Below are 27,698 nucleotides of genomic sequence, written 5' to 3' on the forward strand. Positions count from 1 at the left end.
TGTTTTTTTGCTCAATAAAATTGCAGTTGGGAGAGCTACACAGTTTTGAGTAGCCTATCAATAGGTCTAATATGGTCACTTAACATTTGATGTAATGCAGCACAGGAAATGTGTTTACCGGTATGTTTATCTAACAAAATGTGAGGCCTCGGTGTAGCTTAATTTGTAAAGCATTTTCCTCAGGCTCTGTAAAGATGGAGCAGCATCTTGGGTGACAATGGCGCATTAATTAGGCTGTTGCTTTTAGAGGCCCTCATTTTTCCAGGCTGAAAGCAGTAGCCATTTGCTTTTTGTCTTGCCTCACATGCGTGTCATCTGCATTATGCACATCATGACTGGAAAAGGCTCCAATCAGAGACCACTGATGAAGGTCTTTCTCTCCTCCTGTCATTTTTCTTCCCTTTGCCTTCTCTCTCTCTCTATCTCCCTTGCTCTCGCTCCCTCACACACATTCCCTCCCTCCCTCCCTCTCTCTCTCTCTCCCTGGGGTTTTATTGCCTTTGCCTTCTCTTTCTCTCTCTCCATCTCTTTCTCTGTGACTATGAATACTATGTAGATTGAAAGAAATCCGTTTAGATTAATAGTTTATAGGCCTAGTTGGCCTAGTCTGCCGATGTGCCCTTGAGCAAGGCCCTTAAACCGAATTGCTCCAGTAAGTCGCTCTGGATAAATGACTAAAATGTAACTATATTTAGAGAGGCCCATTACACTTATTGTATCTTAAACACATTCTGTACTTCAAGCTACAATGTCAGGCTCATCGCTTCACAGGGTGTATCGGCACCATAGTACCATTTCCTACTTTTGATTAAACAGAACTTGAACATTAACACTGTTGCACCATGGCCGTCATTTAGACTCTTATTTTCTCATTTCTCCCTTATCAGCAACAAATAATCATTGTGACTTAGCCTGGGGAGAGGAACAGTTGAGCAAATGGTTTAGAAGTAAAGAAGAGATGGGGAATTGATGTAATGTACAGTAATAACACTGTGATTATCTCTAACAAGCATTGGCTTGCCAGTTGCCATCATGCTCTCTCCTCCCTGCATTTGGGATATGCACCATCCCCATGAACAGCTTCTGTTGTAATGGGCCTCTCTAAACATAGTTACATTTTAGTCATTTATCCAGAGCGACTTACTGGAGCAATTCGGTTTAAGGGCCTTGCTCAAGGGCACATCGGCAGATTTTGTTCACCTAGTTGGCCCAGCAACCTTTCGGAGCTTTCGGTTACTGGCTCAATGCTCTTAACTGCTAGGCTACCTGCCACCACATATACATCCATTTTAAGAAGTCACACGAAAGCAGTTGTAATGTGGGAGGAATCACCTGGAAGGTACCATGGAAAAGAAGGTAGCCTATATTCCAGGGTTCGCACAAAGTGCTTAAAGTACTTGATTTTGGCACTCTGAAGTTCAAGTACTGGAATACCTTTTAAAATCAGACATTTCTCACTAGTTGGTACTTGAAAAGTACATTAAAATGAGAGAACAGAAAATTATCAAATAGGTATGTTAATAGGAAAAATCTTAGAACAATTTATTGGTCTTCCGAATTCATTTCCAGGCAGACTACAGAGTTGTATTTCCTCACGTTTGATGCTCTGGTTGCCAGGCGAGCCTGCTCATTTCACCCACACTGTCACTCAGCCAGGCAGGTACAGAACTGACTGATTAGTCACCGCCAAACGTCACATTTGATAGTTAAAATGCTGATGTTGATGTTTATGAATGGGTTTTGCTTTTCACAGACCCAACCAGGGATGTTGTGGAGGGTAAACGCACATAAACGCGGTATACACACCTTTTTTTACATTTGTGAAATAGCGTTTACTCACCTTTTTTAATTTGGTTAGTTATCGTATACCCACTTATTGTGTTCCCAGGGCTGATCAATGCTCAGAAGGCTTTTCATCTGAGTTTTAATCGCGCCTACCTCTGAACGAATGGAATCATGAATGATTCATGTATGCTCGTTATGTTCGTTTGCTCCCCCGGATTTGCCTTGTTAGCAGCACATTCATTCACCACTCTGTCCAATGGGAAACTCCGCCCACGACATAGGTTGAGAGGTGAAACAAACTACCTCAGCCAGACCTACAGTGGCAAGTGGCAGAAAGATGCCGCTTAACAGTAGGATTTTGTTTTAAATCCCTCAACTCCTGCCGTATCAACAGACAGTCCCCAAACAAAACCCCACCTGCTTCTCGGAGAATGAGTGTACAACTAGTAAATAGTCGCTGATATTTCAGTCGGATGTCTAGCTAGCACGGTAGCTCAAGGGCTCTGGCTATTAGCCAGGTAGCCAGTTATAACTAGCTGGCTAGAAGGATAAAGTTAGAAGCTAACATTGAACGGAGCCTGACCTCAGCAGGAGCAGTTGACTGAAATTAAGCTAGCTATAATCAAAAGATGAGCTACTATACTTTCTCATAACAAAATACCTTTTCTTTACAGAGAGTAGTGAGACAGACAGTGGTGAGTCAGGCTGCAGTAAAGGAAGCAAAGGCGATACACAGAGCGAGAGGAAGCATTTAGGGGCGGCAGGTAGCCTAGTGGTTAGAGCGTTGGGCCAGTAACCGAAGGTTGCTAGACTGAATCCCCGAGCTGACAAGGTAAAAATCTGTCGTTCTGCCCCTGAACGTTCCCCGGGTAGGACGTCATTGTAAATAGGAATTTGTTCATAACTGACTTGCATAGTTTTTTTCAATAAAAAATTTAAGCAAGCAGTGCGAGAGGTTAGTAGTACAGTGGTTCCCAAACTTGGGGTCCGGGACCCATGTGGGGTCCACAAAAATTTAAATGGGGTCCCCTGAAAGAATCTTTAATCTTATCAAACACATTAACTTGTTCATCTTCAAATGTGTATAGAATACAACATTTTAGTCAACTAAGGGCCTTTTAGACTGTCCGAGTTCACTTTCATGTCATTCTATTGAAACCCTAAAGAAGCAGTAGTGCAATTGTCAAATTTCTTTGTAACGCACATATCATTTTTCATCACAGAATTCAACGTTGGGAAAAGTATGGTCTTGTTTGACTCTAACACCGGTGCGTATTAGTGCTCTTCAAATGGGGCCCCTTCGTAAGTGTGTTTGTAGGCACCAACCTGAGACTTAGCCTACTGGCCTACTTAGTCTGGTGTCAACCTGCCTCAATGGTTAGCAACAGCAGATCAACTGATGAACGCCTGCCTTTCTCCTTCCTCGCTCCCTCCTCTGTCGGTGTCTAATTAAAATGTGCAGGACCAGGGATCCATATTTGATGGCTTGGTGGTGACGGGCCAGAAAAGGCAGCAGGCTCAGGAATGTGTTGTGTGATGGATGTCAGTCTGCATGGAACACGTGGCATTCCTGTTTGTGGACCTCTGCGTGCTGTACGTTCCGCCCCTGGACCACTCCAAATGGATCTACCTCCTCTAGCTCCACTGCACTCGGAACCCCGCTAGCTCGCTAACGCCGCCGCCATGGACAAATGTGTTTTCTTTCAACAGTTGTCACACTAAACTTCCACATCATTTATCAGAGTTCATTTGCCTCCCAAACCACCCCTTCATCATTTGTTCACGGTGGCGTTCGATATGTGTTTTCCGGCAGTCGATGCGTACAGAATGACTCTTTGGCGTGAAGGTCTCCTCTCCTAAAATATGTAAGCGCCCGGAGGAATGATGATGACCGAACACCCTGCCTTTTTGTGTTTTGTGGGTCATTCTTATGAACACAAATGGATTATTATCCCAGCGTTATGAACACAGATGGATCTGCCGTGTGGAGTGGGATGATACGTCTGCCCTTGCATACTAGGTCAAAAATGTGATTACAGCTTGGGCTGTAAAGGACTAAACATCATGTAGCCTAGCTGTGGCAGACAGACGGACAGACCGACAGAGGTTGTTGTACTGGACGAGGTGTTTCGTTGGATCAGGGCAGCAGGGGACGGACACCCCCGGTTACAAAGCCAAAGTGGTCTGAAAGGCTGAAGGACGCTGTCCATTTGAACGAACACTACACTGCCATCTGCCACCCAGAACTCAATTAGTACTAACTTGTTGTACTTCCTTTCCCTTCGGAGTAATGCAGGGCTTGACATTCAATAGTAAAAATTTAAAAAAGTTACAACTGGTTTGTCAATATGTCCTCTATAAACGAGCTTACTGTATTGGCTTACAATTTCATAAATTGGATGATATTAACATTTTGGACTTATTTTCATATAAATAGTACCAAGTGTAATGCTAAGTCCCTGTCATTACGAACAGCATAGCCTGCATCTTGGACCAAAACCCAAAGGAACGCATGGGTGTTCTTTGTCTCGCAGCATTGTGGTGTAAACAAGGCGCCCACTACAAGCACACTGCCTGATATGAATGGTTAAACCAGACTGCCCTGTGCTGAAGCATTGGAACGTTCCCAGTGCAACATGTCGTGTGTTTTCTTCCCCCCCGGTTACATCCTCGCAGCTCTGTCAGCCTATCACCACCCTCGCCAAAATATGAAGAGGCCCGTTTTTGATAATGATTGGACAAGTTAGTTATCAGAGTTTGGGGGTAGGCGAGACAGAGAGAGAGGTGCTCTTTTTAAAGTTGCCTCATTACTTTCATCATAGCGCATCGTGCCTCTCGCTCCAACGTCAGATGTGTCCCAATCGAAAGTTTCCCCCATTAGATGACCGGGGCCGAGGCAAACAGAGCACTTCATCACTGTTCAGGTAGGCAGTGGGCGTCAGTGCCAAAAGGACAGCCGCAGACAGCCACAGACAGGCAGGCAGAATTGAGGTCTGTCTGTCTCTCTGCCATGATGTTTGATGCTCTGGGGAGCTTTCCTGATATTTTCAGCTGAACTGTGGATGTTACCAGCCACACTGATCTCAGACACTTTCCATTTTTGACCCTCTTCCTCTGTATTAACCAGCCCCCACGGGGAGCACCTCTCCTCACGGGCAGGCAGACATGCAACAAAAAACTGCCAGAAATAATGCACTTCGTTTGGGCCCTCCATTTCCGCTGGGTGAACTCAGAGGGGATTGGGAGTGAGGTGGGTGGTGAAAGTGTTTGTCCAATTTTTTTATTTATTTTCTCTGTCACGGTCGCCCGCTGAGCAGGTTGGTTCATCCTCTTCTGCCTGTTTACATCCCCTTCCATCCCTCTGTGCCGCAAATCACACTGGCTAAACCGAGTGGCCCGGCTATTTGTCCAGTGTAGCAAAAACCTCCTTAATTGTTTTTAGCGGGCGCGGTGGACACCACTGGTGATTTGTGTAGGTAAAAAGAAGCTGCCTGTGTCACCTGGCAACCAACACTGCTCACGCTTCAGGAGTCGCACAAAACAATGTCTGCGGCTGCAGCTAATCATCACGCCATTAGGGTCAGAGAGAATTAATGCGATGTATCCACCGGCCACGGTTATCATTTGCCATATTAATGGACAGGCGTGTTAGGCCTATTTCTCCATTACATATGGTTTATTTCACCTATTATTTGTGTGTGTGTGTAGTGTTTGAGGTGTGACAGACAGCAGGGCTGTAATTAGAGTGGAACAGGCATACAGCAAACAGACGGTGTTTGTGCAAAATGGCACCCTATTCTCTATATATTGCACTACTCTTGACCAGGGCCCTGGTCAAAAGTAGTTCACTGCATAGGGAATAAGGTGCCACTTGAGCCGTAATCCAAGTTCATGATGAGAGCAGTCAGTGAGAGGCTAGTAGTGTAGTGAGGTAGCATGCTGCAGCTGTCTAGCTGACTTTGAATGGGGTCAGGGCATTCTGTATTCTACGCTTCCTCTCTCCGCCTCGCGATCTCTAGCAGCCCCGCACTTTCCATTAGCCGGAGAAGACGTTGTGTCTGTCGCTCGATCCGTCGGCAGTCTGAATACTGCTGATCCATGCTGATGACTCTAGCGGGTTTATCACTGTTGGCATCGGCCATCTGTTACGCTGGGGTGGAGGATGGTAAAACGGACAACGCACTGACACACCGACCAATCTGGCTACACTGGGAGGAAAGGAAGACAACCCACACGTACACACACCCACGGTCACAGGGAGCATAGACATGTCATTTCCCACTGTAAACACCAGGCCTACTGATGTCATGGCATTTCCCACTGTAAACACCAGGCCTACTGATCTCATGTCATTTCCCACTGTAAACACCAGGCCTACTGATGTCATGGCATTTCCCACTGTAAACACCAGGCCTACTGATCTCATGGCATTTCCCACTGTAAACACCAGGCCTACTGATGTCATGGCATTTCCCACTGTAAACACCAGGCCTACTGATCTCATGGCATTTCCCACTGTAAACACCAGGCCTACTGATGTCATGGCATTTCCCACTGTAAACACCAGGCCTACTGATCTCATGGCATTTCCCACTGTAAACACCAGGCCTACTGATGTCATGTCATTTCCCACTGTAAACACCAGGCCTACTGATGTCATGGCATTTCCCACTGTAAACACCAGGCCTACTGATGTCATGTCATTTCCCACTGTAAACACCAGGCCTACTGATGTCATGTCATTTCCCACTGTAAACACCAGGCCTACTGATGTCATGTCATTTCCCACTGTAAACACCAGGCCTACTGATGTCATGTCATTTCCCACTGTAAACACCAGGCCTACTGATGTCATGGCATTTCCCACTGTAAACACCAGGCCTACTGATGTCATGTCATTTCAGTGATCAGTGGCATTTGGAGGTGTGCAGGACATGCACTTTTGTTTTCCTAAAGAAAAACAAAGGGTCTGTTTTACAAGCACATCAATTTGTCTGACGGAAGGGGCATTACTTTTTACTGGCGGCATGGCAGGCACCCCAGGCAGGCAGCTGCATTGTGCGAGTGGTGATATCTGCAGAACGTGTCTTTGATTCAGACAGAGCCATTTCTCCTGGAAATCATTTCCTCACATTAGCATAGATGGCTACTTCTATGGGATCTGCTGCCTGATGTTAGGAATCTGTGTGTCGTGTGTACTGCCATGTCTGGCATGCTGTCAGGGGCTCAAGATGGGTTGCACATACACACTCCCAAGTCAAATGAATGTAGCTGCTCACGTGGAGGTGGTTCTATAGCAGCCGCAATACCAGCAGCCCTGTGACACGCACGTTAATCACCTAATAAAATCAATTAATTCTACCCGCTAATCCCATTCTAATATCATTTAAGGAAAGATTGGCCTCTTAAACGCAGAAAATGTCGTCGTGCATTAGACTGTTTCTCATATTTTGATTTCAATTCCCTCAAATGTTATGTTTAGTAAGTAATGAGGTTTGTGGGATTGTTTTTAAGGAAACACCCGTTTCTGTGATTATTTCTGGAGACTGTTTTTCTGTTGACAGAGTGAAGCCCCTGAGACACACGTCCGTTGTCTTGTGCTGCACAAATGAATATTGCCCAAGAGGAAATCATTTCTGCAACGTTTCACAATATAATGGAGAAGTGGGCAGACATTTATGAAAGATTAAGTGTGTGTGTGCGTGTGTGTGTTAAATGTGTAAGTCATACTTCTATTTAAATACAATCTAGTATTTTCTCATTCAGAGCATTTAATATTTAATTTGATCATTTAGCCTACCTTCTGCCCCGTTTTATATTAAAATGCATTTGTTGGTTTGTTCAGTCTTCATGCAGTTCAGGAATAAAAAAGTACTATCTTAAATAATAGGTATGCAAGATTTGTTTCTTTATGATTTAAGGCTTTTGATTTAGAATATGGACACACACGAACACACACTGCAGCGTGGTTTTCCCAGTGGCGCCCGGCTGTAGCTTTCATGTCATTTGTGTCGTCTCATCAGTGTTGTGGAGGCGGTGAGGGACGTTACTTGATATTCAGCGGATAGCTTTGTCTCCCAGATGTAATCACCAGCAGGCCTAGCTGCCCCCGCTGCAGAGGACAGTCACCGGGGGAGATATAGAAAATTGTTTATGTGTAATGATACAATAACAAAGAAGCTAAGACTGTAAAGTACAATCTGGAAGCGCGTGTTAAAAGGGGGATTTTTTTCCAGTGGCATAAATACTCTACAAGCTGGGATATTTAGGGTGGTGATGAAATCAGGAAAGACTACTTCTAAAGAATCGGCCTGTCTACGTCTTCATTTGGATGCTGGGCAGCGCTACTGAGGTCTGTGTCAACATGGGGATTGGTAGAGATGGCTTCATGAGAGCTCTCTTCAAATCTAACCGTAGGAGAAGATTTGGAATGGAGCCACCAGTGTTTTAACTGTAGAACTTAGAGGAAAGTCTGCTGCATCGTGAGCTGTGAATGACTTCAACGATTCCTGTGAATACCGTCCATGTTAAAGGTTTAACATTCGAGTTAACAATCAAGTCTTGAGTGGCACCAATTTTTACGTCTCGTATAAATGAGCTGTGAACACTCCTGTAAACTCAGGAGGGCTCTCTCTCTCGCTCTCGCTCTCGCTCTCGCTCTCTCTCTCTCGCTCTCTCGCTCTCTCTCGCTCTCGCTCTCTCTCGCTCTCGCTCTCTCTCGCTCTCTCTCGCTCTCTTTCGCTCTCGCTCGCTCTCGCTCGCTCTCTCTCGCTCGCTCTCTCTCGCTCGCTCTCTCTCGCTCTCTCTCCCCTGCGTGCGCACGTACACGTGGTGTGTGTCTGTAATATGTGATAAAATACTTCTCCATATTTTCCTTGTTGCCTCAGTGAAAGCCTCAGCGGGTACGTTTAGGATATTCTCATGCCAGTGGCCTTTGCTAAGCAGAGATATTGTTCAGGGGGTAATTCACATGTTGCGAGGGCGGGAGTCTCAGTGTGGTGGGAGTGCCTGTTTTTAGTTCCCCCCCTACTCTTTTCTTCCCTTGCCTTTTGTAAGTGTGTTGATTGGATTGTGTTTGACAGATATGGAGTCTGGAGAGCGGCTGGCCTCCCCATCGTCAGCCCCGTCCTCCCTGCACATCACCTCCTCCACTGTCTCCTCCGCCGTCTACTCCCCAGCCCCTGCCCCTGTCTTGGCCAAGACGCCCTCCCTCAAGTGCAGTCTCACCCCCAGCCCTGCCACCCTGGGCTCCCCTCTCACCACCTGTGGTACGTACAGACTCTCTCTGTCGCAGACACACACACTGATGCACAGATGAATCACATCACATGCAAACACACTGTTTGCAAAAATAAACACAATACAAATATTTTTGATGCTGGTTATATTTGATTATTTTCCGACTGCAAATGAAACAAGGACAGAGCATTCCTGAGTGTTAGTTATGAGGGATCATTAAGAAAAGCATCGTCTTCTAGCCAGTCTCTCACTTTTTATTTCCTGACTGTTTGGGTAGAAATAAAAAAACATGTTGAATTAATGAATGCCGACAATTAAAAACCCTCTCTGTTTAAGAATGTTGCGCACCCTCTTGGATTTCTCTTTACAATCTCCAGTTCAGTCGTGATTTGACGGGTCTGTCAGTCACCCCAGAGAGTGCTGCTGCCACTGCCTTTAATATATTTTCTCTGAATACTAATTGTGGTCAAAGCCATTATGCGGCGAGCAACGGTGATGCATAAACAGTCAGATTACTCTGACCAGAAAATGAAATGTAAATTTCTCACAAACTGATTTTTTAAACTTTTTTTTCTTCTCTTTCATGAGAAGAATTGCCAAAAATGTGTGTTTCTCTCATGCTGTTACAATGAAGAAGCCATTAGAGATTCCTCCAAATAAGCAATTTTGGACGTAAAGCTGGAATTAAATGTCGAAGGCACAGTGGCACCTCTGAAGTCACGTTGCGGTTCTGAGAATAAAGCGAATTGAGTTCTTTTGAGAGATCCCCCCCCCCCCCCCCCCACACACACACACACACTTTGGAAAGCAAAGTAAAGATATTACGTCTCCTGTGTTGGTCACACTTTCTAAGTGATTGAATTACACTTGCATGCTATACTTATGGTATTCATTCATTCAATTACAGTTATCTCACGTAGTACTTTTCAGATTGTTGCGATGCAATTTTTAGCTACAAATTCTCAATCGGCTTCGGAGATTACTAACCTGTTTAGGTTGAAATGGGGAAAAGGGTGTTTCATTTCATAGTGCTTTGAATCGATAATGGATTGGAAAATTTGTCTTTAAGCTCATACGTTGTTCCACTGACGGGCTTGATTGAAAATCTGAACTCGAGGTTTATCTGGCAGTGAAATGGATGATGATAAGGGAATTAATCGGTACAGTTCTTTTAAGGTCACAGATGCAATCAAAAAGTATATGTTGGTTGATTTGAGTTGACAGGCAAGTAACTGAACTCACTTTAATATTTAGCATTTTCATGGCAAACTTGTGTGTATTCCTAACTAACATATCTCCACATAATTTAGGCATACATCAGTTACTATCTTAACAATACTAAAATGTTAGGGAAATAAAATGACAGGAATTACCTGCAGCTAATGTGGAGATGACAATTCTCAATTTATAGTTACCATTATCTGTATTAGGCACTTTCATTTGTATGGTTGTGTGTGTGAAATGTATTTTATTTTAATTTTTTTAATGGGAAAGCTGAAATCACATGCTGTAAATTGTAAGCGAGCTGCTTGGAAGGTGGGTTTATAGACCAGCCACAAACCCAGTGGCAGACCATAAATGCTTCAATGTAGAATGCATAACGTGAGAAGAGGGATCCGTAATGGAGCGTTACAAGACCCCCACGTTATAGTTTTTGGAGATATGTTAGGTCAATTTTGGCCAAATATTGCAAAGTAGCCATGCAATTTCGGCCAACTATAACCAGTAATATGTGCATATAAAGAGTTGAGCTTTTTTGTTTAGTCTTTGTCATTATAAACGGGCTAATAATATTTTGATTTTGAATTATTAAAATAAATTGTCCATTTTATTTTAAGACTTAGGTTGAGTTTTTTTTATTTCTTTGAGGGATTTAGTAATGTTATGAGGAAATGTGTTCAGTCATGTTTTTGATTCATGCCCATCACCTCGCACATGGTACTGCCTGTTCGAACAGCATGCACAGGCTTCTTTGCATGGCTGTGGCACTAATTGAGTTTCCATGAAATATGCTACTTCGGGACTCTCTATATCTGACTGTGAGAGAGGACAACGTGGCTCGTCTCGCCAACACGGACATAGACTGTGTGAATATTAAAGTCATTTCATTTTCTTTGTAGTTTTTTGTTGTTGCTAGAATAGTCCGCTCAGTAACAGTTGCCACTGTTTTCCCAAGAGTCCTGGGAAGAAGTGATCAGAAAGAAGCACTCTAATGTTCCAAAATGTCCCATTCACACTGATGCACTCAGTGTGAATAGTCTCTCCGATAGTCTCTCTATTTTGTCAGCCTTCAGAGAGTAGTGGAGAAGCAGCAGTGATCTGTCAGGTGCATGGAGGAGGAAATGTAGGATTGCATTATCAGCTGACCAAATGTCCTGCGCCAATTTCAAAATACAGGAAAAACACAAACATGAAATTAACATCCTTGCAAATAGGCCTATTTGTCATTTCTTTCGCCCACCAAAACCATATGCAGTTTTACTTTTATTTTGACAAGATTCTGCAAAATGTTAATGAAGCAATTTTTTTTTATTGCGATAGTCATATTCAAACCCGAGCAATAGCCCCAGGCACTTTAAACATGCATGACGATCTCACTCTGAATAGAATCCCAACAGCCTCTTACAACCATGTCTCATATTTACTAAAGCGTGTTTGAACAGATCAAGCAGAATCCGTGGGAGTCTTTCTCCTTTACACTCACTAACCAGTGTCTGTATTGATAACACATAAAACATTCTCTCTTTCAACCAGAGGATGTTGCAACCGATCCTTAAGGAGACTTCATACGGATACATTTATTTTGCTGTGGTGTTTCACCTACATGGCTTATGTATATTTTATTTAAATCGTACGCATCCTTCAATTTGTCATCTTCCTACTTCTCGTCTAGGAGACTTGTTTCGGGCGGCGGGCGATCATCATTTCAACATGTCTACGGTCTCAAGTGCCTTTCCCATCTTCAACCACCCAGCGTTTGGTCTGTACACTACCAGCTCAGGGCACTCAGAGTTTGGAGGCCTAGGGTCCTTGGGGATGTCTGCTGCCTTGGCTGCTCACTCCCAGCTTGGAGCCTTTCCAGGTAGGGTAGCCTTTCCAGGTAGGGTAGCCTTTCCAGGTAGGGTAGCCTTTCCAGGTAGGGTAGCCTTTCCAGGTAGGGTAGCCTTTCCAGGTAGGGTAGCCTTTCCAGGTAGGGTAGCCTTTCCAGGTAGGGTAGCCTTTCCAGGTAGGGTAGCCTTTTCAGGTAGGGTAGCCTTTCCAGGTAGGGTAGCATTCTTAATAAAGTGGATACACTATCCTAAGTTTTTAAATCTAGTAATCAGTGGTTTAGTTAGGGATTTTACAAGCTGTAAATGCATCAGTAATACACACAGTGAATCCCAAATGGCAACCTATTCCTTATATAGTGCACTGCTTTTGACCAAGGCCCATTCGTCAAAAATAGTACACTACATAGGGAATAGGGTCCCATTTGGGACACAAACACAGTCATTTGATCAGTTCATTCTGCCTTCGGGGAGCTCCCAGAATGTGTGGTTAGCCTCAGCCAACTCCCACAGAGAGTCCAGCTAGCATGCATCACCTTTATGGTATCGTCCATCAGTTCAATAGGCAGCATTCAGACTTTGACGTTTATAGATTGGGAAGGTTCACAGGACCACCTTGACCTCAGAGAAAAAAGGATTGGACACCATCACACTTTTGAAGTGAAATGTTTTGTGGCATTACATGATTTTTTGTTTTGCTGTCATTCTCAGAGGAAAATAGTTTTGGTTAGTCTTCAGGAACAGTAGACAGTATATGGAGAATGTGAATATGTAACTATACTTTTTAAACATTGTAATGTTCTTAACAAAAAAACATTACATTTTGTTGTAATAGTCTAGAATCACAAATGAATCAGGAGTGTGTAGTTTTCAACTTCATAAAGCGTGAATGTCTCCATTTTGAATTGCTTTTAGCCATTTTAACAGGAAAGCGTTTCTGCAAGGCTGTGTTTTTGCAGCTGTGAAATATCCAGCCATCCTCTGGGATGAGCTCATATAGTATGTTTTTAATTTAGAAATTCTTAACATGTTTACAGTAAAAGGGGATGAAATCAGTCAGTGGAAAGCACTGGTCATCTGCTGAGATCTCTGTTCAAATAGAAACTAGAAAGGTTGAACAGCAAAAACCGTGACTGTCTGAAACAGTGTGTCATCACAGAGATGGATTAAACGACTGTATAACTGTGAAATCAGTCTCGCATGGATTCTCTCCCCTCTCCCTCTACACCCCAGAATGGTGGAGGGCAGCTGAGGCTCAGGGGCGTGGAGCTGCAGCCTTCTTCCCCCATCTCCTGGGGCTCCCACCCATGTTCCTACCCCAACTCCAGCAGAGCCACGACCCCAGTCCCTTCCAGGCCCGCACCCCCAGCAAGAACGGACGAGCCACTGCCAAAGGTAGACAGACAGAAAGACGGACGCGCACTCTCACACTCTCTCACACACACACACACACACACACACACACACACACACACACACACACACACACACACACACACACACACACTCCTGCCATATGTTTTCCCTACTCTGCAAGCAATTTAATGAAGCAAGGAACTTTTCCCCATAAAAGAGAATGATGTCCTTATGGGCACAGGTACAATATCAAATATGTTTAATTGACCTTGGAGGCAATAGGAAGACATGTACATCCATAATTCAGTTTGTAAGCAGGTGCCGGGTGTCTCACCACTGAATATGTTAACCGGGGGATCCTCTCACTAATATAATGAGATTTTTCCTATTCGTAAGTGCTTTGGCAATTTCTGATAACTCATCATTTTCCAGAACTCCCGTCCTCTCCATTACTCACTACTAAAATGGTTGTTCCTAATGCATAGTTGTCTAACAGTGTGTTTTTGTCCTGCCCGTAGGAGTGAATGGAGCAGTGAATGGCAGCAGTGTCTCCACTGTGTCTGGGGGAATCTCCACCACCGCCACTACGTTCTCAACACAGGGGAACACTGAGAAACTGAAAGGCACCAACAACGGCAGTGGCAAGATCCGCATGAGCCACCAGGACATGAACCAAGTGAAGGAGAAAACGAAAGAGAAAGTTAGTAGTGAACACCAAACGCATATCTGGCAACTAATAATTATTAGGGCTTACTCCAGGTAAAACGAGTCCAAAAAGGGACTAGTTTGTGGTGAACATATCTGGCAACGTTAGTAATCCCACAAGGGTGAATGCGCTACAGTGGGCTACAGTTTATGGCTGAACTGAGTTGGACTCCCCTCAGCTGGTATGAGTTTGTTGGGTTGAGACAACTGAGATGTTTGCTATGGTATTATGCTACCTTATTGACTGAAATGAATCCGTCACTGTTCCCCGTTTTAAAGAAACTTGGCAAGAAACTGATGGAGGCGTCCAGCAACAGTGACAGCGAATCAGGGTCCTCCTCTGATATCTCCAGCGAAGGCTTGAACAGCAGTGAGTCAGATGACCTAGACGACGATGACGACGATCAGAGCAACGACAGCGACGATTCTAACTCGGCGAAGGAGAGCGTAAAGAGGAAGATGAAGGTGCGTTTCATTGTCACGTTAATTTTGTGACTTAAGGCACTTGTACGGTCGAACTGTCTGTGTTGGCTTGTTAGTAGCCATGTAGGTGGACTCATGCGTACACTATTTTAACCTTTCTGGCGCAGGCGTTCCGCTAGCGACCCACCTCGACAACATCCTGTGAAATTGCAGAGCGCCAAATTCAAAATACAGAAATAGTCATAATAAACATTCATAAAAAATACAAGTGTTATACATCGGTTTAAAGATTAATTTATTGTTAATCCAGCCGCTTTGTTAGATTTCAAAAAGTCTTTACGGCGAAAGCATACCATGCGACTATCTGAGGACAGCGCCCCGCATACAAAAGCATATAAAACATTTTCCAACCAAACAGATGCATCACGAAAGTCAGAAAAAGCGATAAAATAAATCGCTTACCTTTGATCTTCATCTTTTTGCAATCCCAAAGGTCTGTTACACAATGAATGGTCGTTTTGTTTGATAAAGTCCTTCTTTATATCCCAAAAATGTCAGTTTATTTGGCGCGTTTGATTCAGAAACTCACCGGTTCCAACCCGCCCCACATTCCTACAAAGGATCTATTAAGTTACCTGTAAACTTGGTCCAAACATTTCAAACAACGTTTCTAATCCAACCTCAGGTACCCTAAAATGTAAATAATCGATAAAAATTTAAGACTGAATAAACTGTTTCCAATACCGGAGAAAAATGAGGAGCGTGCTCTCATTCACGCGCACCAAAAGACTAGAGTCCACCTGAGTGACACTTAGAAAAAATATGACTACTTCTTCATTTAAAAAAAAAACATTGAACAATTTCTAAAGACTGTTGACATCTAGTGGATGCCATAGGAACTGCAATCTGTGTCCTAATAATTCAGCTTCCCCATAGAAAGGCATTGGAAAATCCAATGACCTCAACAACAAAACATTTCCTGGATGGAATGTCCTCGGGGTTTCGCCTGCCAAATCAGTTCTGTTATACTCAGACATTATTTTAACAGTTTTATAAACTTTAGAGTGTTTTCTATCCAATACTAGCTTCCGGGCCTGAGTCACCAAAGTCATCCAAACTTCTGAATACTGCCCCCTAGCCTTAAGAAGATTTATTAACATGTCATGTCTGTGTGGTTTGTCTTTTGAAATTGTTTCACTTTCCTCTTTGTTCTAAGCACACCGTGATCCTCTCTATGAATGTAAATCTCAGTTAAATGTCAAAAGCAGCTCCGCTAGTGGGTGGCGTGCTGGGTTTCCGACTTTGCTGCCCATCAGGGCTGCCATTGTTGGCTGGGTGAGAGCTGACGTGACACTGTCCTCCTCCCCCTCTTCTCTCTCTCAGGGCCTGACACAGAGCCCTGCCGACAGCAAGAAGAAGAAACCCTGCGCCGCTGAAGGCGAGGAAGCTCGGGACAGCCGGACTGCTCTGCTTCAGAAACATCCAGACGAGGCCTTTCTCCATTCCCTCCACTACCCGCTCCATCCCTCACCACAGCCCCCAGCGCTGCCCCAGTCCATGGCCCTAGTCTTCCAGAGCTCCAGGACCAGGGAGGAAGAACTGAAGCAACACACCAGTGTGATCCAGGCGACAGGGCGGGCCAGTATTAAACCTTTGGCTCTGGTCACACAACCACGCAGGGAGGCCTCATCCTCTCCTCAACCCACCAGACCCTTCTCCCTCTCCTCCTCACCTAAATCCTACCCCCTTTCTTCCTCACCCAAACTGAACGCTGTCTCTTCTTCTCCCAAGCACCTCTCCCTCTGCTCCTCACCCAAGCCCCTCAGTTCCTCACCCAAGCCCCTCAGTTCCTCACCTAAACCCTTGTCTCTGTCCACCTCATCCAAGCCTCCCTCTCTGTCTTCCTCCCCCAAACCACCCACCCTCTCGCCCTCGCACAAACCCAAATCTCGAACGGCCTCCCCCAAACTCCCCACCCTGTCTGACAGTATGAAGGCGGGCGGCAGAACCTTCTTGGATGAAACCTTGTTACACATCAACAACTTTAAATTGAAACAGGTGAGTCTAGTGTTCTGCTGTATGCAAATTATTTGCCTTTTCATGGTTTTGTACATGTGTGTAATGGTCTGTTTTCCACTCATTAAAAGCAGACTATTCGATTGAAGTCTTTCCCAAAGTAATGCTGATGACATACTTTTCTTTTGTTGCCAAACGCGCCTTAGAATTTCGGATATGGATATTTAATAGCTCCCCTTTTTCTTTTTGACTATCATTGTTTCTGACGTGCAGATTTGAAAAGGTCAGCTGGGTTCCTCTCCACAGGAAATGAAACGTCTAAGCACTGTTATCAGCGGTTTGATTGTGCTTCATGTCGGCTCGCCCTGTACACGACTGAAAGTGACAATGCAGTTAGCTTTATTGGAAATACTTCACTAAAGCTGACACGCAATTAACTCCGTAATGCTTTAGGAAGCCCGTTGCTATCCCGTTGTTATCAAAATGGAACATTTTTCCTTTTTCAAAGGATTCAATTATTATTGTTAATCTGAACAGTGGTGATAGCATGTCAATCTATAACAAGACCTTTGCAATGGGATTTTAGTACAGCCAGAGTTTAGTAGAGGTATCTCAAAGAAAGGAAGTTGACAGCTAAGCCCGGACAACTGAACAGAACAAATTAGCAAGGATTGTGCCGAACAGCTTTGTGTTCATTGTATACCTTTTTCGACACGGACTTGTTTTTAATATACTTCATGTGGGGAGACCCTCTTCCTCATTGTCATTCTCACTGAGCAATAATACAAGTGCATTCCTTATTACTACCACCTCCATTCACAATCTGCATTAATGGAAATGACTGACGGCTCGTATAATTACTCTCTCCCCTACTCTCCTTTAACCATTCCTCTTCCAGGAGCACTTCAAACAGGCCTTCCCTCTTCCACTGACCCATCAGGATCTGTTCAAGAGCCCAAAGAAAATGGCCGCCTCATCATCCTTGTCACTACCACCACCCAAACTGTCTCCAGAGACCCTGAGCAGTCACACGCTCCCTTCTCCGCATACCAATAACTCCAACCTGTTCCTGGCCACCTCCTTCCTGGGCCCCCACCACAATGGGGTGATCCATAGCACGGTGCAGGATGCCCCCCTAGCCCTCATCACCAAGCCTCGCAGTATCAGTCAGAGCAGGAGCACCAACAACAAGACTCTCCTGGCTGCCACCAGCCCGTCCTTCTCCATGCCTGTCAACCTGAGCACTGGGACCAAGGAGCACAGTTCCGGAGGCCTGGCCTCTACCTCACCGGGCCTGGCCCACAGAGCTGGGAAGAGCAAGGCCCAGCACAAGGCTCTCCACAAGGGTAAGGATCACCAGACCCATCTGGTGCACTCCCTGGTGGAGCTGTTCCGGGGCACAGAGTCAGACATCCTCGACAGCAAGGACTCGGACGACTCCGTAGAGGACGATGACGATGATGACGACGATGAGGAGGATTCCGGCGACAGCCTATCAGGTTAGTCAGTTGAACACGTTAATGTAACGCAATGGGGGAACAGCACTTCATTCTGGTGTTTCTTTAAATGCTTCATCGCCTCGTCAGATACAGATTCAGTAGATACTCTGAAGAGTTTCCTTCAAGCGGCCTGTGGTTTTCAGAGTCTATGGTTTGTGTCACAAATGGCACCCTATTCCCTACATAGTGCAGTACAATAAAAAGGAATAGGGTGCCATTTGGGATGCTACCTATGTGTGGTTTGATGTGAGATTAATGTTAATTGAGATATGACTTATCAAGTCCTCCACTCCCACTGGTGTCCCCTGCAGAGTCTGAGAGTAATGTGGAGAGCGACTCGGACGGCTCTGAGGACAACGTGAAGGACCGCAACGAGACCACCACAGACGCGGAGGCAGAGAGGACCGCTCTGAAGCTCACCAAAGGCTCCTCTTCTCTACTCAACAACACCTCCTCCGGCCTCTCAGCCAGCTGCTCCCCTCTCAACCTCCAGGTCATCAAGGCAGCCGGTGGCCTGCCCACCCCAGCCATAGTGACCAGCTCTGGGGCCTTGGCCTACCACAGCACCCCCTCCTCCTCCTCCTCCACTCTCTGCTCCACTCCACCAGGTACCAATGGAAATTTAATCTCTGCTCTGCTCTCTAACCAGTGTAGTACTCTCATGGTTTATGTCCCAAATGGCACCCTATTCTGGTCAAGGGTAGTGCACTATATATAGAGGATAGGGTGCCATTTGGGAGGACTTGGTCTTGGGCCTTGAAGCTGTTTGTTGGCAGTGCAGACTGTTATCTCCTTCCATTTGCTTAGTCAGATCACCCAGTCCAGTCCCGTTCAGGGGAAACAAGGCAGGTTTTTTCCCCAGCAGGAAAACATTGTTCAGCTAATCTCTCAGAGCAAAATAAGATCTCTGGTTAAAAGTGTTTGCGTCATTGTTTTGATGACACAGAGCAAGCATTTGAGGCTTTAGTTTACCCTGGCTGGCATATGTTTAACCTGTTATTGTAGCAGCTCAAAACACTGGGCTGGCTCAGACCACGTGACTACTGCAGTCTGAGGGCCCGTTCCAAATGGCACCCTATTCCCTATGTAGTGCAGTACTTTTAACCAGAGTCCTATGGGCCCGGTCAACAGTAGTACACTACTTGGGAAATAGAGTTCCATTTGGGATGTAGCCTGAGTCTCTTTTTCCTAAATGCTGCAATCTTTTGAGTTTTCATTCCATTCCCAAAAATCATTCCTAGCTCTATTACTTGATATCTGTTTTGATATGGTCAGTTTGACAAGCAATTTTGTTTTAAAATTATATATAGTACCAGTCAAAAGTTTGGACACACCTACAGTACTCATTCCAGGGTTTTCTTACATTTTTACTATTTTCTACATTTTAGAATAATAGTAAAGACATCAAAACTATGAAATAACAAATATGGAATCATGTAGTAACCAAAACAGTGTTAAACAACTCCAAATATATTTGAGATTTGAGATTCTTCAAAGTAGCCACCTTTTTCCTTGATGACAGCTGTGCACACTCTTGGCATTCTGTCAATCAGCTTCATGAGGTACAGTAGTCACCTGGAATGCAGTTCAATTAGCAGGTGTGCCTTGTTAATTTGTGGAATTTATTTCCTTAATGCATTTGAGCCTATCAGTTGTGACAAGGTAGGGGTGGTATACAGATGATAGCCCTATTTGGTAAAAGACCAAGTCCATATTATGGCATGAACAGCATAAATAAGCAAAGAGGAAAAAACAGTTCGTAATTACTTTAAGACATGAAGGTCAGTCAATCTCGTCATTCCAGGGTTTTTCTTTCATTTTCACTATTTTCTAAATTGTTGAATAATAGTGAAGACATCAAAACTACGAAATAACACACATGGAACCATGTAGTAACCCAAAAAGTGTTAAACAAATCAAAATGTATTTTTATGTTATTGACTGACTATGACTTTTCAAATCACCCAGTAGTACTATCTGCAGAGTTAGCTCCAGGTAAATGTTGCAATTACTGGACCTGTGACCAAAAAGCTACAGTTGAAGTCAGAAATGTACATACACTTAGGTTGGAGTCATTAAAACTTGTTTTTCAACCACTCCACAAATTTCTTGTTAACAAATTATAGTTTTGGCAAGTCGGTTAGGACAGCTACTTTGTGTGTGACAAGTAATTTTTCTATCAATTGTTTACTGGCAGATTATTTCACTTATAATTCACTGTATCACAATTCCAGTGGGTCAGAATTAGAGGTCAACCGATTAATCGGAATGGCCGATTTCAAGTTTTCATAACAATTGGAAATCGGTATTTTTGGACACCGATTTGGCAGTTTTTTTTGTTCGTTTTTTACACCTTTATTTAATCTTTATTTAACTAGGCAAGTCAGTTAAGAACACATTCTTATTTTCAATGACGGCCTAGGAACGGTGGGTTAACTGCCACATTCAGGGGCAGAACGACAGATTTTTACCTTGTCAACTCGGGGGATTCAATCTTGCAACCTTACAGTTAACTAGTCCAACGCTCTAACCACCTGATTACATTGCACTCCACGAGGAGCCTGCCTGTTACGCGAATGCATAGAAGCCAAGGTAAGTTGCTAGCTAGCATTAAACTTATCTTATAAAAAACAATCAATCAATCATAATCACTAGTTAACTACACATGGTTGATGATATTACTAGTTTATTTAGCGTGTCCTGCGTTGCATATAATCGATGCGGTGCGTATCGTTGCTCCAATGTGTACCTAATCATAAACATCAATGCCTTTCTTAAAATCAATACATAGAAGTATATATTTTTAAACCTGCATATTTAGCTAAAAGAAATCCAGGTTAGCAGGCAAAATTAACCAGGTGAAATTGTGTCACTTCTCTTGCGTTCATTGCACGCAGAGTCAGTGTATATGCAACAGTTTGGGCTGCCTAATTTGCCAGAATTTTATGTAATTATGACATAACATTGAAGGTTGTGCAATGTAACGGGAATATTTAGACTAATGGATGCCACCCGTTAGATAAAATACGGAACGGTTCCGTATCTCACTGAAAGAATAAACGTCTTGTTTTCGAGATGATAGTTTCCGGATTCGACCATATTAATGACCTAAGGCTCGTATTTCTGTGTGTTATGTTATAATTAAGTCTATGATTTGATAGAGAAGTCTGACTGAGCGATGGTAGGCACCAGCAGGCTCGTAAGCATTCATTCAAACAGCACTTTCGTGCGTTTTGCCAGCAGCTCTGCTGTTTATGACTTCAAGCCTATCAACTCCTGAGATGAGGCTGGTGTAACCGATGTGAAATGGCTAGTTAGTTAGCGGGGTGCGCGCTAATAGCGTTTCAAACGTCACTCGCTCTGAGACTTGGAGTAGTTGTTCCCCTTGCTCTGCAAGGGCCGCGGCTTTTGTGGAGCGATGGGTAACGCTGCTTCGAGGGTGGCTGCTGTTGTTGTGTTTCTGGTTCGAGCCCAGGTAGGAGCGAGGAGAGGAACGGACGCTATACTGTTACACTGGCAATACTAGAGTGCCTATAAGAACATCCAATAGTCAAAGATTAATGAAATACAAATGGTATAGAGAGAAATAGTCCTATAATTCCTATAATAACTACAACCTAAAACTTCTTACCTGGGAATATTGAAGACTCATGTTAAAAGGAACCACCAGTTTTCATATGTTCTCATGTTCTGAGCCAGGAACTTAAACGTTAGCTTTCTTACATGGCACATATTGCACTTTTACTTTCTTCTCCAACACTTTGTTTTTGCATTATTTAAACCAAATTGAACATGTTTCATTATTTATTTGAGGCTAAATAGATTTTTATTGATGTATTAAGTTAAAATAAGTGTTCATTCAGTATTGTTGTAATTGTCATTAAAAATCGGCCGATTTAATCGGTATCGGCCTGCGTGGTCCTCCAATAATCGGTATCGGCGTTGAAAAATCATAATCGGTCGACCTCTAGTCAGAAGATTACATACACTAAGTTGACTGTGCCTTTAAACAGCATGGAAAATTCCAGATAATTATGGCGTGGCTTTAGAAGATTCTGTTGGGCTTATTGACATCATTTGAGTCAATTGGAGGTGTACCTGTGGATGTATTTCGAGGCCTACTTTCAAACTCAGTGCCTCTTTGCTTGACATCATGGGAAAATTAAAAGAAATCAGCCAAGACCTCAGAAAAAGAATTGTAGACCTCCATAAGTCTGGTTCATCCTTGGGAGCAATTTCCAAACGCCTGAAGGTACCACGTTCATCTGTACAAACAACAGTACGTAAGTATGAACACCATGGGACCACTCAGTCGTCATACCGCTCAGGAAGGAGACGCGTTCTGTCTCCTAGAGATGAACGTATTTTGGTGCGAAAAGTGCAAATCAATCCCAGAACAACAGCAAAGGATCTTGTGAAGATGCTGGAGAAAACCTTTACAAAAGTATCTATATCCACAGTAAAACGAGTCCTATATCGACATAACCTGAAAGGCCGCTCAGCAAGGAAGAAGCCACTGCTCCAAAACCACCATAAAAAAGCCAGACCACAGTTTGCAACTGCACATGGGGAAAAATATCATAGTTTTTGGAGAAAAGTCCTCTGGTTTGGTGAAACAAAAATAGAACAGTTTGGCCATAATGACCATCGTTATGTTTGGATGGAATAGGCAGAGGCTTACAAGCTGAAGAACACCATCCCAACCGTGAAGCACGGGGGTGGCAGCATCATGTTGTGGGGGTGCTTTGCTGCAGGAGGGACTGGTGCACTTCACAAAATTGATGGTATCATGAGGATGGAAAATGATGTGGATATATTGAAGCAACATCTCAAGACATCAGTCAGGAAGTTAAAGCTTGGTCACAAATGGGTCTTCCAAATGGACAATGACCCCAAGCATACTTCTAAAGTTATGTCAAAATGGCTTAAGGACAACAAAGTCAAGGTATTGGAGTGGCCATCACAAAACCCTGACCTCAATCCTGTACAAAATTTGTGGGCAGAACCTAAAAAAGCGTGTATGAGCAAGGAGGCCTACAAACATGACTCAGTTACACCAGCTCTGTCAGGAGGAATGGGCCAAAATTCACCAAACTTATTGTGGGAAGCTTGTGGAAGGCTACCCAAAACGTTTGACCTAAATTAAACAATTTAAAGGCAATGCTACCAAATACTAATTGAGTTTATGTAAACTTCTGACCCACTGGGAATGTGATGAAAGAAATAAAAGCTGAAGTAAATCATTCTCTCAACTATTATTGACCTAAGACAGGGAATTTGTAATAGGATTAAATGTCAGGAATTGTGAAAAACTGAGTTTAAATGTATTTGGCTATGGTGTATGTAAACTTCTGACTTCAACTGTACATATGGCTAGTAACAAAATAAATTATCTAATGACTGTTTCTTTGCAGCAAAATCTGCAGAGCTGGGAAGGTTTATATCCCCCATATACTGTATATAACATTCTATTGATTGCAAGAATTTTGCTTAATTTAAATAGAAACATCATACGTTTTGAATCCGACATTGTTTTGCGTATCAGTTCATAAACCATGTGCCGTTGGAATTGATACCTCAAACTCTTCCCAACTATTTTGTAATCTATATGGCTCAGCTGTCAATTGTTTGGTCCTCAAATTAAACTGTTATACTTTTTTTTATTTATCACAATTTTCTTTAACCAATTTTGGTCTTTAACGCAGGGCTGACAGACAAGTTCCTTCCTTTCCCCCCTTCCTCTTGCCTCTTCCATTTTTGCGGTAATGCTGCAGTTAGTTGGTTGTAAATTTGGGTAGAGTAGACATTTTAATCGTTTTTTAAATTTGTATTTTAATCTATGAATATATTGAGTTTAACCACAATATTTGTTGAATTATTTCTTCTGTCTTTTCTGGTGGATTAAACTGAAATTGCAACTAACTTTCTGTGGCTTGTTTTAAAAATAGAGATATTTTGGAGACTATTTCATTTTCAAATAACAAAGTGAGAGGTTGTAATCTGAATAAAGTGAAAAATGACATTCTTGAACATGGGGTGAGACTTTATTACTAATCTTCTAGAGAACCAGTTCGGATTTAAATATGACTTTTTGAATGCCCTGACGCCTTTGGGAGGTCTAATGCTTCAATATTTAATCATTTCTGCCCTCCAAATTTATATTCATTATATAAATAGGCCATTTTAGGAATTTTTTATTGGAGTGAGATCATTTCTTTCTTTTGGGATATATATATACCGAGTATGTCCACATCACTGTCAGACCATTTTATTGGTAATGTAAAAGTTGTCTTTTTTAGTGATCCAATACATAATATAGTACACTTATCATCATTTGGTTGTAATCCAGAGAGGTTAGAAAAAGTATCTAGATCCTCTCAAGCTGTTGAGGGATCCAAATGATGGATTTAAAAGAAAACATGAATCATCAGCATACAATGAAACCTTTGTTTTTCAGCCCTGGATCCCCTTGATATTATTGTTGGATCTGATTTTAACAGCTAACATTTCAATGGCCATAATAAATAGATATTCCGATAGTGGACAACCTTGTTTTACTCCTCTTGACAGTTTAAAACTTGAAGTAGACATTATTTACTATTTTACACCTAGGGTTACTATACATAACTTTAACCAGTTTAATAAGAGATTCCAAAATTGAAATATTCCAGGCATTTATATATAAACTCCAGTCGTACTTTATCAAAAGCCTTTTCAAAGTCAGCTATGAATACCAGGCCTGGTTTCCCAGATATTTCATAGTGTTCTATTGTTTCCAGTACTTGTCTTATATTATCTCCAATGTATCGTCCATGTAAAAAACCTGTCTGATTAGGATGAATAATATCAAAATAAAAATATTCCATCCAGTTAGCTTTATTTTATATAATATATTACACTTGGGCTTTCTGATCCTCTATGGTACAGTTTATTTCTATCTAGCTGTACTGTTAGTCTTTCTATTTCCTTTGTTAATATGGACTCTTTTGACCTAAATTGCTTTTGTTTCAAAGATGAGTACTGCATCGCATGGCCTCTAAAAGCACATTTAAAGTGTCCCATACAATAAGGGGATCAATTTGACAAGCTATTAGTAATCCTGCATTGATGTGCCATTTTTAAAAGCAACAGTGGTTAAAAGAACCCTATGGTTTTTCCGTGGGGAATGTTTCTTTGTTTTATTCAATCGAACTTAACAGTCTGAAATGTTCTTGAAGGCCCCCTTGTATGGTGGGTAGAGTTTTCGAGACACTGTTTCCCCCTGGGCAACTGAATTGACGCAGGGTTTTCTTATTTTAGAGTAAGGGCACCTCTGGCAACACGACAGGGTTTCTGCATTTGCTCAGGTCACAGTGGATCTGTCCGTTCTAATAAATCCCTTCTCTCTCCCAGGATCAGGGAAGAGAAGAAGAGTGACAGATGAGAGGGAGCTGCGGACACCTCTACAGTTTGGGTAAGCTATAACACAATCCACACTACTCTGACGGTCACTGGTACCATGTACTGTACAGTAGGTGGCACAGTTAGTTTTGACACCATCCTTGTACGATATGATAGTGTACTGATTTCCTCTGTCCCTCGAACAACATGGATGGTGATAACTAAACGCGTCTCAAAGGAGCCAAATCATAGTGGATCCCCAATCCAGTGAGGTTCCTTTTTCCAGAGCAGTGATGAGACATTGTCAACAAGACAGTGGTTAGAGGGAGCATAGAAAACCACACCACATCCTCCCTCCCTCCAAAGCCAAGGCCTGATAGTAGGCAGTTGCCAGGAAATGAGGAGCTGGTTCAGGGATAGTTGTGGGTTAACTACATCCAGTCTCAATACAGACACAAACATTAGCAGCTCCAGCACTGCCCCACCATCCCTTCCTAAACCCAGCACTGCCCCAGCATCCCCTCCTAAACCCAGCCCTGCCCCACCATCCCCTCCTAAACCCAACACTGCCCCAGCATCCCCTTCTAAACCCAGCACTGCCCCAGCATCCCCTCCTAAACCCAGCACTGCCCCACCATCCCTTCCTAAACCCAGCACTGCCCCAGCATCCCCTCCTAAACCCAGCACTGCCCCAGCATCCCCTCCTAAACCCAGCACTGCCCCAGCATCCCCTCCTAAACCCAGCCCTGCCCCACCATCCCCTCCTAAACCCAACACTGCCCCAGCATCCCCTTCTAAACCCAGCACTGCCCCAGCATCCCCTCCTAAACCCAGCACTGCCCCACCATCCCTTCCTAAACCCAGCACTGCCCCAGCATCCCCTCCTAAACCCAGCACTGCCCCAGCATCCCCTCCTAAACCCAGCACTGCCCCAGCATCCCCTCCTAAACCCAGCACTGCCCCACCATCCCCTCCTAAACCCAGCACTGCCCCAGCATCCCCTCCTAAAACCAGCACTGCCCCAGCATCCCCTCCTAAACCCAGCACTGCCCCACCATCCCTTCCTAAACCCAGCACTGCCCCACCATCCCTTCCTAAACCCAGCACTGCCCCAGCATCCCCCCTAAACCCAGCACTGCCCCAGCATCCCCTCCTAAACCCAGCCCTGCCCCAGCATCCCCTCCTAAACCCAGCACTGCCCCACCATCCCTTCCTAAACCCAGCACTGCCCCACCATCCCTTCCTAAACCCAGCACTGCCCCACCATCCCCTCCTAAACCCAGCACTGCCCCACCATCCCCTCCTAAACCCAGCACTGCCCCAGCATCCCCTCCTAAACCCAGCACTGCCCCAGCATCCCCTCCTAAACCCAGCACTGCCCCAGCATCCCTTCCTAAACCCAGCACTGCCCCACCATCCCTTCCTAAACCCAGCACTGCCCCAGCATCCCCCCCTAAACCCAGCACTGCCCCAGCATCCCTTCCTAAACCCAGCACTGCCCCACCATCCCTTCCTAAACCCAGCACTGCCCCAGCATCCCCTCCTAAACCCAGCACTGCCCCAGCATCTCCTCCTAAACCCAGCACTGCCCCAGCATCCCCTCCTAAACCCAGCACTGCCCCAGCATCCCCTCCTAAACCCAGCACTGCCCCAGCATCCCTTCCTAAACCCAGCACTGCCCCAGCATCCCCTCCTAAACCCAACACTGCCACAGCATCCCCACCTAAACCCAGCACTGCCCCAGCATCCCCTCCTAAACCCAGCACTGCCCTAGCATCCCTTCCTAAACCCAGCACTGCCCTAGCATCCCTTCCTAAACCCTATCAAATCCATCAAACACATGGTTTGATGCCATTCCATTTGTTCTGTTCCAGCCATTATTATGGCATCCCCTCAGCAGCCTCCACTGTGCACTATGTAGGGAGTAGGGTGCCATTTGGGACGTGTTCCCCAGGCCTTTTCTGTTCGGAGATGGCATCTGACCAGACACACTGAGAGAAGTGTGGTGTTCTGCCTGGCAGATGTCCTTCCAGTAGAGTCTGATTACCTTTTGGAGTCATACAGGGCCAGGCTGGCCATGCTGTACAGAGGCACAGCTGTAAGCGGGCTCGTTTAGATAGTTGACCTCAACAACATCTAGGTATCTGCTGAAGGATTGGCAGCAAGGAAAAGAGAGTCTAACAACTCTGGCTGACAGAGGATTATGTAAAATGAAAATATACTGTAAAAGGTGGTAGCGCAAAACAAA

At 44.1% G+C, this 27,698-nt stretch overlaps 1 protein-coding gene across 19 annotated transcripts in view; it reads left to right on the forward strand.

Moving 5' to 3' along the window:
- The window catches only part of LOC129816327 (bromodomain adjacent to zinc finger domain protein 2B-like), an 85,534-nt gene that overhangs the window by 39,053 nt on the left and 18,783 nt on the right, over positions 1–27,698 (forward strand). For all 19 annotated transcript variants that reach the window (XM_055870664.1, XM_055870665.1, XM_055870676.1 and 16 more), the window contains exons 3-11: positions 8,868–9,053; positions 11,918–12,106; positions 13,305–13,466; positions 13,946–14,127; positions 14,412–14,597; positions 15,939–16,613; positions 17,470–18,070; positions 18,382–18,678; positions 25,463–25,523. In XM_055870664.1, coding sequence (XP_055726639.1) covers positions 8,870–9,053; positions 11,918–12,106; positions 13,305–13,466; positions 13,946–14,127; positions 14,412–14,597; positions 15,939–16,613; positions 17,470–18,070; positions 18,382–18,678; positions 25,463–25,523 — 2,537 coding nt within the window. In that variant the 5' untranslated portion in view covers positions 8,868–8,869. The remainder of the gene's footprint in view (positions 1–8,867; positions 9,054–11,917; positions 12,107–13,304; positions 13,467–13,945; positions 14,128–14,411; positions 14,598–15,938; positions 16,614–17,469; positions 18,071–18,381; positions 18,679–25,462; positions 25,524–27,698) is intronic.

Source organism: Salvelinus fontinalis, chromosome 19, assembly GCF_029448725.1.
Source record: "Salvelinus fontinalis isolate EN_2023a chromosome 19, ASM2944872v1, whole genome shotgun sequence".
Taxonomy (NCBI): Eukaryota; Metazoa; Chordata; class Actinopteri; order Salmoniformes; family Salmonidae; genus Salvelinus; species Salvelinus fontinalis.